The sequence below is a fragment of the Natator depressus genome, chromosome 2 (assembly GCF_965152275.1).
Source record: "Natator depressus isolate rNatDep1 chromosome 2, rNatDep2.hap1, whole genome shotgun sequence".
Lineage (NCBI taxonomy): Eukaryota > Metazoa > Chordata > Testudines > Cheloniidae > Natator > Natator depressus.
In genome coordinates, this window is record NC_134235.1 from 256,159,774 (window position 1) to 256,176,328 (window position 16,555).

The window sequence follows — 16,555 nt, forward strand, 5'->3', positions numbered from 1 at the left end:
GCCGGGGTTTGGGATGACGCATTTCATGGTTTAGAAGAATTTGGGAGGGGGTTGGGGCAAACCATTTCAGGATTAGAAGAGAGCGTGGGGGAGTTGGAGCAAACCATTACAGAGGGTAGGAGCAGCGTGCCCACACCAGGAGTTACTTTGTGACCCAAGTACAGGGCCTGGGCTATGGCCTTGTTTCCTCACCCAGCTCCAGTTCTCATGGTGCTCACAGCTCCATGCCCAACTCCTGGTGTGAAATGAGAAGTGGGGAGCCCATTCTCAGCAGCCAAGTGTGTGCCTGTGAAAGCCTCTGTCAGTGTCTGCACTAACTGGCTGCAGTGGGGCCAAGTGCAGGGCAGCCATCGACCTGCAGGATGGGTTGATGCTGCACTCACCTGCTTATTGTGGAAAAACTACTTGGCTTTCTGTGTTTCTAAATCAAAAGCAGTCAAACCCTTAGAGGCATGTTCCACCCACATCCCACCTGCCAGACTTCCCCTTACATCCGGGGTCACTCGGTGCAAAGACTGAAGGTGCAATCCATCCCACGCAAGGAGTGAGATTGGGAACCTGAGAGCCAGCTGTGGACCAGGACCCGCAGCACAGAGATGTAACTGCAGTAAGAGTCCTGCTCGAGCCTATGATGGAGCATGCCAGTGCTTACAGAATCATCACTGAATTTAGCTGCTAAAATCTAAGAAATCTCTACTAAACTTGTATGAACTGTGATTGAAAATTTTCAAAGGCTTATATCTTGCACAAATTTGGGCAGATTTTTAGGGAGACAGCAAAAGGCACAACCTTGACACAAAGGCCACTCACTCCCTGTCAAATTTCAAGTCCCTGCTCCAACACATAGACTTTAAGGACAGAAAGGATCATTATGATAATCTAATCTGACCCCCTACACGTGACAGGCCACAGAACCTGACCCACCCACTCCTGTAAATAGGCCCATAACCTCTGGCTGAGTTACTGAAGTTCTCAAACCTTGATTTAAAGACTTCACGTTACAAAGAATCCACAATTCATTCTAGTTCAAACCAGCAAGTGACCCCATGCTGTAGATGATGGTGAAAACCCCCCATGGTCTCTGCCATCTGACCTAAGGGAAAATTCCTTTCTGACCCCAATTGTGGCAATCAGGTAGACCTTATCCTTAACTTCTCTCTCTTTCAGAATTTGTTCTAAGACCTTGCATACAGTTCAGGTCAAACTAACTGGCCAGTAGTTCACTTTTTTCCCCTTTCATAAATAGGGGTACTGTATTTGCAATTCTCAAGTCAGAGTAGAACCCCCGAGTTTAGAGATTCATTAAAAATCCTTGCTATTGGGCTTGCAATTTCATGTGCCAGTTCCTTTAATATTCTTGGAGGGAGATTATCAGGGCCCTCCAATTTAGTCCCTCTAAACTGTTTGAGTTTGGCTTCCACATCCTTCTTCCATTAGCCACTGTCCCCAAGTTCCTCATTACCCTGTTAAAAACTGAGGCAAAACATTCATTTAGGTGTTGGACCGCACCTAGATTATTTTAAATCTCCTCACCATCCTCAGTGTTTAGCGGTCCCACTTCTTCTTTCCTAGTTTTCTTTGTATGGCCAAAGACTCTCTTACTATTTGTTTTAATTTCCTGTGCAAGGTCCAACTGTGCTTGGCTTTTGACAGTTCTCATCCCCCCCCAACTGTCAGACCTTTAAATGGTAGCTTTCCTTGCTGATCCGTCCCTTCTTCCATTCCTTGTAGAATTCCTTCTGCTTTTTAATTAACTATTTGAGATGGATGTTCATCCAATTTCATCTGCAACCCTTCTCTACACTTTTTTCTCCTTTCTTGGGTTGCAGGTTTTTGCAACTTTGACTTAAAGCAATTCCAAGCCTCCTCCACGTTAGTCCACTCCACTTCTCTAACTAATTTCCTTAATTTTCTAAAAGTTTACCCTTTTGAAATCCAGGACTCTAGTTGCCAACCTATGTTTGTTTATCCTTCCATTTAAGTTAAACTGAATTAACTCATAATCACTCAAACTAAGGTTGTCTTCTACAAACAATTTTTCTATGAGGTCCTTGATACTTACCAATACTAAATCTAAAATGGTATCACCTCTTGTTGGTTCGGTGACTGTTTGGTGAATCAATCTGTTGACTTTCACATCGAGGAATATCTGGGCCCGACCATTATTAGAAGCACTAGTCCTCGAAACTATATCTGGGAAATTAAAGTCTCCCATAATCACTCAATTCCCAGTAGCATTTATTTCATTAAAAATAGTAGAGCTCCCTATCCATATCCAAACGGGATCCTGGGGGGGGGGGGTCTGTAGGAGACCCCAAGCACTATCCCAGTAGAGCCTTTGTTATCTTTTTTCCCCATGGAGGTGCTAGATTTTAACAGGCAAAACAATGTATTTTTCCCTAGCATCATTCTTGGAAATGGATTAATTGTTTTGGCTGAAATTTCCCCAAACATTTAGTCGATACCACTGGCCACAGAAACCTGGCATGGAAAATTTCAGCCCAGACAATAAAAGTTTGCAAAAGTTATAAGAAACTGAAAACAGAGTCTTATAATGGAAAATGTTGAACAATTTTAATAATAGGTGGTCCTATCAGCCCTGCCTTTAATAATGTGTTTTAGTGGCAGTGTGCTTGCAGTGATGTGTTTTTCTCTCTGTAGTGGTTGTTTTCTTAATTTTTGCTGAGATTAGTCATTGAAAGACGTAGTGAGAAAACATCAAACATTTTAGTTCATGTGAAAAACAGTGGAGGGAAAAAGAAGTCCACTGGTTATTTTCCATTTTTTGACCACTTCAGGTTAAATTTAATTAAATTACATATGTCTCCAGAGAGTAATAGATTTATCTATTTCATTTCAGTCAGTCTAATAATTTATTTTAAGATTAATAGAGTACATCTAATTATTTACCACCTGTAAGGTATATTTCAATGCAACCTCGTAACAAGCAAAGCCATTTTTTCCTAACTTTGGTGCCTAACTGGAAGTGCTTAAGTGCATGAATAAGCATGTAACTAAAGCAGTTAGATTTTCAGAAGTACTGAACACACACAGCTCCCTTTGATACCAATGGGTGTTGCTTAACATCTCTGACAATCAAGCCATTTTCAGTTAGTTGCGTATATTATGTGTTTAGGTGTCTAACTTTAAGCATCCACATTTGAAAATTGTGATGTGTTTATTAAAAAAATATATATATCCAGCCCTTGGTAACATAAAAGCCTTTCACATATTAAGAAGCAGTAAGAAATGTGTGTATGTAGCTGAAATAATAGATATGGCTCCCATGAAAAGAAGAAACTGTGTTTATTCCTGGTGCATATACAGTAGTACCATATAAATATTCTGAGAAGAGCTTGCGCAATTGGTGGCGGAGGGAAAAGCTTTTCTTGACAAACCAGCATAAGCATATTCTACACAGTCTCTCCTTTGTCACATTCAGAGAATCCAGAAAGTCTAAAGCACTACAGATTAATTTCTAGTTCAAGCTTAAAAAAACAAAACAAAAAACTCGATAAGCAACCTAAGAACTGACTGATACTGAGGAATCTTACATAATCTAAAAAGACTGCACTAAAAAGACTCTTCAGGGACTCATTCCTATGTCAATACCACAGCCAAACAATTCTTCAATCGCACAAAAATATCCTTGCCCAAAATAAATGAAAATAGAGGCCTTTTTTCATTTTTTTCCTTCGTGGGTAAGTAGCCAAGCATCACTTATATGTCTCATTGATGGATTTCATGACAAGACTTTCAGCAAGAATAGAGTAATTATTATTTGACTAAGTTTATTTGACCAAGTTTGGAAATTAACAGTCTGTTTGATCTCTCACTTAATAGGTAAACAAGAAGGTAGCCATTTCAAGCTGCGTCAACATTCTTTAAAATGTAACCCTAGAAAACAGTGTCTAACTTTTGCTGACTTTATAAACAATTTTATGTAACAGGCTAAATTGGACTTTTATTACCTTGGAGTACTTCTGCACAACAGTACACTCATCAAGATTAACACTTGGGTTGAGTTTAGAAAAGCTTGGATGGAACACTTCAAATGGGAGCTGCCAATAAACATTTTAATAACAAACAAACAAACAAGGTAACTTATTTCACAATGATAATTAGATTTTTAACCCTATCTGTAACTGAAGAATACTGGGACAATTGCTGTCACTGAGAAGGATTCCTTTTATCTTTTATAGTCCCAATTCCTCTTGTGCCTTAATAGATGCTTTTATTTTTAAATATTTAACACACGTAATATTACTTCTTGGAGGGTTTTAAAAACAGGTTAGACAAACACATGTCAGGGATGGTCTCAGTGCAGGGGACTGGACTAGACTGAGGTCCCTTCCAGTCCTACATTTCTATGATTCTTTATCAATTTTCTTATATCCCAAAGGCATTTTAGTTTTGTAGCATCAGAATGATGACTGTCAGGCAAACTTGGCACTCATCATACACGGTTAATAGGACAAGTCTTCAAGATCAGTGCTAGTTAAAACACAGGTAGTTGTACTGGCATTAAGAAGGGAGGCAAAACAGTGGCCAAGAGATTGCAGCTACCCCCTGCTCCTGTCCAATAGTAACGGGTAATCTTTAAAGAAAAAACGATTTTTTTTTTAATTAAGAAAAATGATGATCCCAAACTGCACGTGGAGATTTATATAAAAAGCACAAGGAGCTGCCTTACTGACCACCTAAAACAACCCTTCTTGTGCACCTTCTTGTTCTTTAAGGTATTAATGATATCATCCGTTGCAGGAGAAACAGCAGAAAGTGAACTCGGTCTTGACAGGTAACAAGCCTTCCAGTTCATCTTTAACTTCCTGTTCTGGTAGTTAGAGGATGCTTAATTTAACATGTTGACATTGATCCAGAATGGGCTAAGACCACATTGACTACAGTGGGCATATGAGCAGAACCCTTCTGTGAAGACAAGCACATCTGCCAACATAACATATGAGCAGAACCCTTCTGTGAAGACAAGCACATCTGTCAACATAACGTACTACTATCACTGAAAAATAAAAGACCTTTGTCTGTGCAACTCCACCTAACCTACAGGCCAATCACACAGAAGCACCAATATTAAATCATTGACATAGCTAACTTTTAATGAGTAATTCCACAGATTCCTTTTACAGCAAGCCTGAGGAGTTTTAACGAATATAAGCATTTTTCATACACATTTCACTTCACAGTAATGGCTACAGCAAGGCAATGATGAAATGCTCTTTGGACAATGGTTATTTCAAACAAATATTAAACAGGGCTAGTTCATCATCTTGGGCCCCTTCCAGACCCATTCAGTCAGGACCCTACTCATTCATCCCCCTCACTCCTCTTCCCCACACCTCATTTCTGAGTTCACATTATTTATTTAAAAAAAATACACACAGCTTCTATAAATTAGTTTAGGGTTAGAGGGAGTGAGGAAGAGGAGGCCCGGAGTGGGGTGGGGGGGAAGAGGTGCAAAGATGGAAAAAGCAGCAGTAGCCAACATGAAGTAGCAGCAGTCAAAGGGGCCCCAAATTATTGGGTGCAGGCTTGAGCACCCAGGAAGTAAGGTGGCTAGAGAAACCCTCAGTAAGAGCCAGCAGCAGGGACTAACCCGAAGGCCTTGTTTGGGGGCCACATGAAGCTGTTGGGAGGATGGGGGCAGTAGTGAAGCAGTGAGGAAAGTGTGGGCCTGGAAAACCCCCTAGTTTAGGGCAAAAGAGTTAGACAGCTGGGAAGAACAAGGCATGGAGTGTGGGTGGCAAGCAGGCCTCAGATCCATAGGGCACTGCACAGGCTCTACTCAGCATTTTCTTATCAAAGGCAGGATTGTTACTCCCTCATGCATATTTGTGGCACTGTCCCCCATCCCCCAGAGAGAGCCCTCTATGGGGCTGAGATTCATGTTGGCAGGGAAGGAGTGGACATCTCACCTTGGGGAGGGGACATGTCCCTTCATTGGCTTTGAAGAGATTGTGTGGGAACAGTCATACCGCCTGGGGTTTTGGCTGCCTCCTGAAGGTTTTTGGCACTTTTTTTTTTTTTTTTTTTAAGAATCACAAGGCACATGGTCCTAATATTTTATTTATGTGTTCTTAGTACCTTTATTTAGGCTTGTCTACACAGAAAGTTGTACTCTTTTAACTATTAACTATACTTGTATATTTAAAGTGGTACAACCTCCTTAGCATGGCTACACTTAGGCCTGGTGTACACTAGAAAGTTTTGCCAGTGAAAGTTTCCTTTTGGCAGCACAGTTTTGCATACGTCTACACTCAGGCCTCATCAACACTACAAAGTTAGGTCAGCTCAACTACATCACTCAGGACTGTGAAAAATTTTACATCCTGTGCAACATAGTTAAGCCAACCTAGGCCCCAGTGTAGACAGTGGTAGGTCACCAGAAGAATTCTTCTGTCAAACCTACCTACCACCTCTCAGAGAGGGGGATTTACTACATCGATAGAAGAACCCTTTCTGTGGCTGTAGCAAGTGCCTAAAACTACAGTGGCACAGCTGTAGCTTTATCACTGTAGCATTTCTAGCATATACGTACCCTTATTTGTGATTTCTGCCAACCAAAACCTCAACATTTGCTGACAAATTTAAACCAATTATACTGGTATAAAGTTTATATCAATATAGTTTATTCCCATAAAGGATGAGGAAGGCATCTTTATACAAGTATGATTGTGTGCAGACTAGGGGTTGTATCGGCGTACCTATTTCAGTAAATATCACACCCCGACATGAACCTGTGCATAGACCAGGCTTTTATTACCAGTATCCTGGCCATGGCAGGGCAGCTGTGGGTATACTATTGACCATTGTGCTCCCTCTGCTGACCTTGCAACAGTAGAGTACATACTGATATTACAGCATCTGCATACATTGCTCGCCCTTGTGGTCAAGTATTAAAAGCAAAATTCTTATTTCAAATGCAGACAGACAGAGTACAATCCATTCCTATTCCTTCAGAGAGAGTTAATAGTAATGACAGAAAAAGCTCCCATCAATCAGCAATTTAGGAGCGGTGCAAAAAGCCTGATGCAAGGAACGTTCACAGTGAACATTTTAGCCAGAGTGTAGCAAAAACACACGCTATTGAAAGAAATGGGCAGCACACTGCTACTAAAAAGCCTTACAATACCACAAAAATAATCCTGACATAAAAACATTTGACACATACTGTGATAAAATTCCTATTCCCACCTCCCCTTTCAGCATTTCAATATATGCAGCACTATATTCAGAATAAGTTTTGATCCATCCAATGGAGGGCAGCAGGGCCCAGATCCAGCACCACCCAAATAAACCCAGGGCACCCTCACACAGAGTAGGGGCTGGATTCCTTAGCAGCCCCACTGGACTCCTTAATATTCCTCACCCATGCCAAGCCTCCTCCCTCTGACCCAAAGAGACTCTTCAAGCTATATGTAACCATCCACTATGTCATGGGAGGAAACCAAAAACTCCCAGCAAAGCTCCCAGACACAGAGCTGGGGAGCAGTGTCTCTGTGACAGGCTCCTCTATGGTTCCAGAGCCCACGGAAGTCCCTCTCTGCAGAGCTGTGGGACCTTGGTTTTGGGTGAGCTAATCAGCTAGTGGAAGGCAGTATAGAGATCTCCTCTGTACCATGCAAATTCCCATGGGACTGATACAACCAGCAATAATTGGCCTGTCTTCACTCTCTTTCAAAGAGGGAAGTATGGTACAGGTCACAGAGGGAGAGGATGGGCTACAAGAGTGCTGTGGCTGGGTCAAGGATCTTCAGGAATGGAGCCTAGTTGCCCAGCACAGCCCAAGACTCCTTAATCTCCCTCCCCATACACCTCTCCCTTAAGGGGAAGCAAGCAGCAGAAACTCCTGCTCCTGAACTTTACAAGACTTTGCTGAATATTTCTCTGCTCTCCTGTGTGCTTCTCCACTTAGCCCTTGATTTGTCCGTGACTCGATGATGCATCAGGTTCCTTCTGCCTTTTGGCCCAGTTCCCAAGGACCCTTTTGTAATACACACTGCTCAAGTGCTGCAAATAAAAGGTAAAGACAAAGGAAAACATGATGGAAGGGAGTGAGAGAGTGAATGAATTTCCCAGCCTATCAGACAAAGTTTGTTAAGTAAGGCAGATGTGCCACACAGGATTCCTCATTTATTTGTTGGTAGTTTTTGGCCACCAGTTAGGTATAGATGCAGTAAGGTTCACACTAGTGTCGCCTGGTAAATTGATATGAAGTGGCTCATTTATGTTAGCTAATCGCAGCAAAGCTATGCCAAGTTCATCTCCACCAGCGCGGTACTTGCCAGCTGACTTTCCCGATTCAGTTAAGATCGCAGCACCCTCGGGAATGCTTCCCAATGGCAAAGGAGCTGAAAGCTGCACTGGCAATAGGCGTTTGCGGATGACACCCATGTGGTGGGTCCTAGCTGTTAACTCCTGCCCAATATAACAGCCTTTGGTAAAACTGATGCCATTCATGTAGGCCAGGTTGGATTCCAGTGGCAAGGCTACTCTTGGGGGGATGTCTTTTACACCTTCAGCTATTCCTGGGGGGAAAATAGAAGTAACTGGTAAGTTTTGTCAGGCTCTCACAATATATAGCACTTTTAGCATCTATCTTGTTTGCTGAAAACTGTAATTTGGGGGGGAAAAAAATAAAAAGTAGAAATAGTTTGAAGTTATTGGTTTTTCAATACTTTGGTTGGAGACCCAAGTTGAAATCACTAGTCATAACTGAGCAGGGCTAGCAAATGCTGATTTAAAAGGTGAGCCAAAAAGCTGTATCAGAGCCTGATCTACTGACGTTTTGAGCATTCACAAGCACACTACTGAAATGGAGGGCAGTCAAAACCAGGCAGTCAAAACCTGGACCAAAATGAACTTGTATACATTTAATACAAAGGGCCATATCCTGCTCACCTTAATCACATAAGTAGACTTTAGGGTCAAAAAAAGAGTTATTTTTGGTCAAAAGCTATGTAATAAACATAGGATGGTCAAATGAAAATACCTCTTCAGCAAACGGCCCAATTATATGTTTTATCTTAAAAGTCAGGGCATACAGAGAAATAAAAAACATCAAATTAGTTAATAACAGCTTTATGGAAACATTAATATTTTCTCCTTTTTGACAATATAAATAACTTCTGATGACAGATTTTAAAGAAAATACTCAGTGTGGATCCATTAAAAACTATGCACCCATCTTCATTATGACCACAGATTCATTATACTGTAGGAGCTCAGACTCTAATATATTAAATACTTAAGGTAAAAATACAGGTTAACTGAAGTATTTCCTGTTATTATCCAATAGTAGACTGATTTTCAGTAGGAGCTTCAGGTGCTCGGTACCTATGAAAATTAGGCCGCAAGTCCTCTTCTTTATTTTTTAAACCTAGAACTGTGGTTAAGACAGGCTCTGATCCTGTCCTGTAATCTGATCTGGAAGGGCAGACCCTGTAAAGTTTAAGGCCAAAAGAGGGGAATTAGATCATCTAGTCTGAGCTCCTGTATATCACAGGCTATTAAATATCACCCAGTTATCCCTGTATTGCTCCCAATAACTTATGTTTGACTAACGTGTATCTTCCAGAGAGGCATCCAGTCTTGATATGAAGACAACAAGAGATGGAGAATCCAGCACTTTCCTTAGTAGTTTGTTCCAGTGGTTAACCAGCCTCCCTCACTATTAAGTTTGTGCCTTATCTTCAGTTTGAATTTGTCTGGCTTCAGCTTCCAGCCATTACTTCATATTATGCCTTTCTCCACTAGATTACAGAGCCCATTAGTACCTGGCATTTCCTCCCCGTGAAGATACTTATACACTAATTGTGTCACCTCTCCATCTTCTTTTCGATAAACTAAACAGATTGAGTTCTAGGACTCTTGCTAGAAGACATTTTTCTCCAGCTCTCAAATCATGTTTGTGGCTCTTTCATGCAGTCTCTCTAGTTTTTCAAAATCTTTTAAAATATGTGGACAACAGTATTCCCGTGTTGGTCTCACCAATGCCAGACATGAAGGCAAAATCACCTCCCCACTCCTGCTCTCTCACTACTCTCCCTTATACCCAAGGATTACGTTTGTTTACTTTCCAGGATACAGTCCCCCATTTTGGAAATATGGCCTACGTTCCGTTTCTCGATGTCTGACTTCGTATTTGGCTGTTTTAAAATACCTTTTGTTTGAATGTGCCAAGCTTACCAAGTGCTCCAGATCCAGTCTGTATGACTGCCCTGTCCTCATCATTATTTCTCTCTGTCAATCCTTGTGTCGGCCACAGCGATTTTATATTTACTTCCAGATCATTGATAAAGTGTTGAACAACACTGGGCCTAGCACGAATCCCACTAGGACCAAACCCATTTAGTGATGATTTCCCAGTGACAAATACTTTGCAATCTGTCTGTTTGCCAGGTCTTAAGCCATTTAATTAGTGCTTTGCTGACACTGTATACTGCTCACTTTTCTAAATCAGAATATCATGCATTACTAAGTCAATTACCTTACAGAAGTCAACCACACTTGTAATCTCATCAAAGAATGAAATCAGGTTTGTTTGACGAGACCTATTTTTCATAAAACCACATTGACTGGCATTAATTATATTCCTATCCTTTTATTCTTTATCAATTGAATCTCATTTCAGATTTTCCATTCATTTGCCTAGGATTTGTCAAGCTAACCTGCCTATAGTTATTCAGATCATCTTCCTTGCCTTTTTGGAAAACTGGCACAACATCAGCACTCTACCAGTCTTCTGAAATTGCCCTGGCATTCCAAGATTAATCAAAAATTAACATCACTGGGCAGAGCTCTTCATCCAACTGTTTTAGCACCCTTGAATTCAAGTTATCCAGGCCTGTTAATATCTAGTGGATGATGTTTAACATCCTCCTTAGTTACTAATAGAATGTAAAGTACTTCATCAGACGTATATGATGCAAGTACACCATTCTGCGTCTTTCCAAATACAGAGAATAATATCTATTGAACATTTCTGCCTTTTCTGCATCATTATTAATAATTTTACCATCTCCATCTATGGGCTTATACCATTTCTTGGATTTCTTTTGTTCCTAATACATTTGATTTTAAGTAAAATCTCCTTATTGTCCTTAGCCCTGCCTGCCATAGATTCTTCCCTGATGACTTTAACTCCCCTTATTATCCGCACTTAATAACAATAAATATAAATGAGAAGTTATCTATTCCTCCTTTTTCCTTTGGTTATATGTTGCTTTATTTATAATTACTGTCTTTGCTCTGCAGCTGAACCAGGATAGACTTTTGGCCAAAATTGTCCTTTTTCTTGATTGTGGAATCGTGGCTTTTTGGCCATCTAATAAACTCTTCTTAAAGAACTCTCAATCTTCATTCACATTTCTCTGTCTAAATTTTCCCTTTCCATCAACTTCACTTATAATTTTCCTCAGCTTTGAGAAATTAGCCCCTTTGAAGAACCAAGAATATATACTACATTTCTCCCTTTGCCCACATTAAATGCAACTTCCTGTCCAGTGATTCGTTTCATCTGATGACTTCCATGGGACTCCAGCCAGGCAACAGGGCTCTGCATGGGCACAATGGTGAACCCACACACATGAGATTGCAGTATCTTAGTTACCAACTCAAAGCAAATACATATCGCTTTGATCGTAAATTTCTTTATGAATCCAGTCATACATTTTTACTAAACAGGCCAAGTTTGTTTTTTTTTCCCCACAGCAACAGGCAAACAAACAAGCAAGCACAGTTAATATTCCAAAAATAATCAAAATGACTCAAACCACAAAAATGTCTGACCATATGGAAACCAGTAATCCTATAGGCATGCCCACATCCATACATGTATTAAAAACCCCAGCAGCTGGATACTGTATTCAAAATATAGTTATAGTTACTAAATCAAATTTAGTCTAAAAGTATTAAACAAGAGCTGTATTTACTACCCTGTCAGCAAACACATTCAGACATCCAATAATTAGCATTTAACTTCTAGTGTCTTGCATTAGATCTTGAGTATGGAGTTCTCACAGTAACAAACATCTCCCTCATTTTGCTAATACACTAGCGTATAAAACTTAAATCGGCTTTACCTTGTTTGTACCTGTGCCTATGATAATCGCTAATACTTCCTATATGACTTCCAGGGACAATTTCTAGTGGATTTTCCTCTTTGTTTGTAATCAATCTCCAACCCATGACTTCTGCTCTGGGATCAGGAGTTAAAACCAAAGTTTTGTCTGCACATTTATCAAGGATACTGGAAACATCTCCAGACTGTTCCTCTGGGATTACTGCCCACAAAGAGAGATCAAGGCAGGGGGCTACATCTACTTTCCTCCGGATCTTGTACAATTTCAAATGCTTTTGAACAGAATCCAGCATTGAGCAGTCACACTCCAGCAGGATATTTGGTTCCTCTTCTTGACTTTCATGAAGCCTGAAAAAGTAACACATACAACGTTAAAAGAAACAGAAGAAGTAGTTTCAGCAGAGCTTTTTACCTTAATCCTGAGCCAAGTCCAATGATATGCAGAATTTACTGAATGCTACTGGTGCTGATATGGGCAGTACTCAACCTTTTGGACAACTATGAAATATTTGCACCATACTTTTTTCTGTTAAAAAAAAAAAAAGAAACCAAACAAAATTGTAAAATCATATAGGAATGGAAATCTAGACGTAGATTCACCAAGTCCCACCAAACCTATCCAAGTTATTCTATTATTGTAAGGTAAACTCCTGCCTTCGCTCTCAACGATGCCAGCCGTGAGCACCCAATTCTCCACTGCTCTGACAAATGTGTTTTCACCCATACCTGCCCCCCTTCAATGAGTGGGAAAAGACTCCCAGTCCCAGTAAGCCATCATTTTACCCTCCTTCAGAGGCGGATTTGCCATGAAACAAACAGTGCGGTGGCACGGGGACCCCCGTGACAGGGGGGTCCCCAAAATGCAGGACAAATCTCATCTGGCAACGTGCCCCCCAGTCCTGGCTGGCAGCACAGCAGGGCTCAGGCAGGCAGGCTGCCTGCATGCCGTGGCCCCACGCCGCTCCCGGAAGCGGCTGGCTGCTGGCACATTTCTGTGTGCTCCTGGCGTGACGGGGGCGGGGAGGTTCCACACACTGCTCCCGCCCCAGATAGTGCACGAAGACCTGCTGCCCCCCTCCCCAAAAGGGGTGTGCAGAGACATACCAGCAGCATGGCTAAGGCAGCTCCCTGCCCGCGCTGCCTCCCTCCCTCCACACCATTCCACTCCCAGAAGCAGCCGGCATGTCCCTGCAGCCCCTGGGGGGAGTGTCTCCACGCATTGCTCCCGCTCTGAGCGCCACCTCCGCAGCTCCCATTGGCTGGGAACTATGGCCAAAGGGAGCTGTGGGGGTGGCGCCTGCATGCAGCGGCGTGCAGAGACCCCCTAGCCTCCCCTCCCCTGCCCGCCTAGGAGCCGCTGCCAGAGGGGTATGCATGTTGCTTTGGGAGCTGCGCTGCCCCCCTGATCCCTCCCACACCCCAATCCCCTGCCCCAGCCCAGAGCCCGCACCCAAACTTTCTCCCAGAGCCTACACCCCTCACCCCCTCCCACATCCCAACCCCCTGCCCAGAGCCCAACCCCCACACCCCCTCTTGCACCCCAACCCCCTGCCCTAATCAAGGTACCTCACTTTATTTTCATTTACTTCCTATTACTTATAATATAGGAGGAGGATGACGGAAAAAATAATGAAAAATGGGCGGGGGGGGAGATAAGAGAGAATGCTTTTTCTTGACTGGTTTCAGAGTAACAGCCGTGTTAGTCTGTATTCGCAAAAAGAAAAGGAGTACTTGTGGCACCTTAGAGACTAACCAATTTATTTGAGCATGAGCTTTCGTGAGCTACAGCTCACTTCATCGGATCCCAAGGGGGGGCCCTCAAAAATGAGTGTGGCACAGGGCCCCACTAACTCTAAATCCACCACTGCCCTCCTTGAAGTCCCTCTTCAAAATTACGCCTTCCATAATGTGTAGATTAAACTGTAACCTGATAACAACTAGGAAGATGAAGCCTGTGATCACTACTACTGAATAGCTAAGAACTGCACACATTCTATTATATTAGTTAACCTGTTTCCCCTACCCTGGCCTGCTTGTTCATATCATCCACTTGTTATGGGCAACAACTGTATGTTTTTGTACAGTGCCTATCACAATGGGGCCTGATCTTCTATGCCTTTCATGCACGACCACAATATAAATGTTAAGTAATAAAAATAACTGAGCTGAGAATATCCAAGGGCCCAATTTGTCACTCCTTACAATTATGTTAAGGAGTTGTGAAACATTGCCATTCTACTCTGGTAGCCGTTTAAACCAAGTTTGCACAGATGTAAATGACTGCATAAGGCAGTGGAAAAATCAGAGCCAATATGTTCGTATATCATCATAGTACATTTTTAGAGTTGGTGCTTCAGTACTGTAGTGATTGATGCATTAGGAACAGGCACCTCATTATTACTTATTTACATTGTGCTAATGCGTACAGACTCCACCCGGCAATCAAGAGTCCACTGTGCCGGCACTATTTACAGATTAAAAAAAAAGACATGTAACTATGATAAACTACATGAAACATCTTGGGTGATTATTGTATGTGAAATGGGAAATACACAAAAATTCTTAAATACTAGTGACAGGAATTACCTCTGAAGAACAGAAGTGAAGGGAGAAGAAAACAATACAAATTAATTTAAACGGGGAAAGATGAGACCTTTCATCCACCTTTTTTTTTTTTTTTAAATGAACAAGAAAAGCTAAACTAATGCATGTTGTAGGACTGATATGGCCCGGATCCTGCAAAGACTTACACATGTGCTTGACTTTACACAGTTAGTGGTCCCATTGATTTTAGCATCACTAATGCATAAAGTTGACCATGGACATAGGCAAGTTCAGGCCCTGTAACATTAGCTATACCTAGTTGACATTAAAAGACCACCACCATTTTTCAACAGGATTTTTTCCCCAACAGTTATGCATAATAAACCACCATTGCAAACGTGAAACAAAGGCATCTCTCCCTCCATGGCATGGGCCAGCAAGTTTATTATTGTAAGGTTGCTTTAATTTGCAGTGGGCTCATGACTTTAGTGACCTTTTTAAAAAAAATCACACCAAATAATCTAAGAAGGCCCCAAATGAGCAAGATACTTAAACACACGCTTAATTTAAACTGCACCCATTTCCAGGGCTTAATTGTTTTGCTCAATCAGATCTTAAATTAACTTTGCACGCACCAAATCTGGCCAAGTTATACAATTACGGACACTACGTCCACATCTGACTTCACAGCAAGCAAACTCATCAGTTCCCCTATTAGCAAAGGTTTCAGAGTAACAGCCATGTTAGTCTGTATTCGTAAAAAGAAAAAAGAAAAGGAGTACTTGTGGCACCTTAGAGACTAACCAGTTTATTTGAGCATGAGCTTTCGTGAGCTACAGCTCACTTCATCGGATGCATAGCAACTATGCTATGCTAAGCATGCTATGCATCCGATGAAGTGAGCTGTAGCTCACGAAAGCTCATGCTCAAATAAACTGGTTAGTCTCTAAGGTGCCACAAGTACTCCTTTTCTTTTTCCTATTAGCAAAATAGTGGTACTGACTCTAGCAATGGTCTCTTCCAAGTCTTGCCCATTCCTTCCCCCCCCGCCTTGCATTGGTCTCACCTGTAGAGGATGATATCATAGAGGCACCGGCCCTGCACGTTGAGCGCATGCGTGTACTGAGCGCGTGGCGGCAGCGAGCTCTGTGGCGAAGGAGCCCCGCCCTCCGGGGGACGGTCCGCCCCACCCGACACCAGTCGCTCCACGTCATTGGTGAGCAGCCCCTGCAAGAAGGTGGCTGCCTCGGGCCCCTGCACGCGCAGGAGCGCGCGGCTGAGCGGGAAGCACCGAACAGCCGCGGGTGGGGGAGGGGCGCCCCCGCTCAGCCGCCTCATCCCTCCGCCCCCACCTACCCACGGGCGGGGGATGCGGGGCAGACCTAGCAGCGCCGCGCCCGCCCTCACCAACATGGCGGCGGAGGCTCGTCAGGGCAGACCGCCGGGAGCTACCTCTGTCGGAGTCGCAGTCGCCATCTTGCGCGTGTCCGGTTGGGAGCGAGGCGGAGCGCGCGGGGGGGGGGCGTGGTAACAAAACGCTCCGCCCCCGACCCATTAACTCCGCCCCTTCCTAGGTAGCCACGCCCAGTGCTCCTTGTGGGGTGGGGCTATGGGGGCAGGACCCCCACCAGCGAGGGAAGGCCTCAGGCAACCCCTGCCCTCTGCCCCCCCCCCCCGGCCACTGAGGGGGTTCACTTCACCCCCCCCCCCCCGAGTCAGTATTGGGCCTTGGTGGCTCCCTGTTGCCCTGACACTAACCCCCACCTGGTGCAGCAGCAGCCTGCCTAGGTACCAGCTGGGTGGCAGGTGGCCGCGGGAGAGGCTGGCAGACATCCATCGCATGAGCCAGTGTGGGGTGAGACTGCCCCTTCCCAGCAGCACGGGATGCTGTCCAGCCATACCCCTCAAAGC

The 16,555-nt window shown here is 43.2% G+C and overlaps 1 protein-coding gene across 1 annotated transcript; it reads right to left on the bottom strand.

Annotated features, from left to right (window-relative positions):
- Positions 1–3,199: 3,199 nt before the first annotated feature.
- Positions 3,200–16,089, bottom strand: IBA57 (iron-sulfur cluster assembly factor IBA57). Its single transcript, XM_074946428.1, has 3 exons — positions 15,711–16,089; positions 12,102–12,448; positions 3,200–8,546 (listed from the first exon to the last, which is right to left on the bottom strand). Exons 1-3 carry the CDS (start codon positions 16,055–16,057, stop codon positions 8,152–8,154), a joined length of 1,089 nt encoding a protein of 362 aa, XP_074802529.1. The 5' UTR covers positions 16,058–16,089; the 3' UTR covers positions 3,200–8,151.
- Between the last annotated feature and the right edge of the window lie 466 nt (positions 16,090–16,555).

Coding starts and splice junctions, on each gene's coding strand:
- IBA57 (XM_074946428.1), bottom strand. CDS start 16,057: ATGTTGGTGAGGGCGGGCGCGGCGCTGCTAGGTCTGCCCCGCATCCCC. Junction 12,449..15,710: donor TATGATATCATCCTCTACAG/GTGAGACCAATG, acceptor TTACTTTTTCAG/GCTTCATGAAAGTCAAGAAG. Junction 8,547..12,101: donor TAGGCACAGGTACAAACAAG/GTAAAGCCGATT, acceptor TTTTCCCCCCAG/GAATAGCTGAAGGTGTAAAA.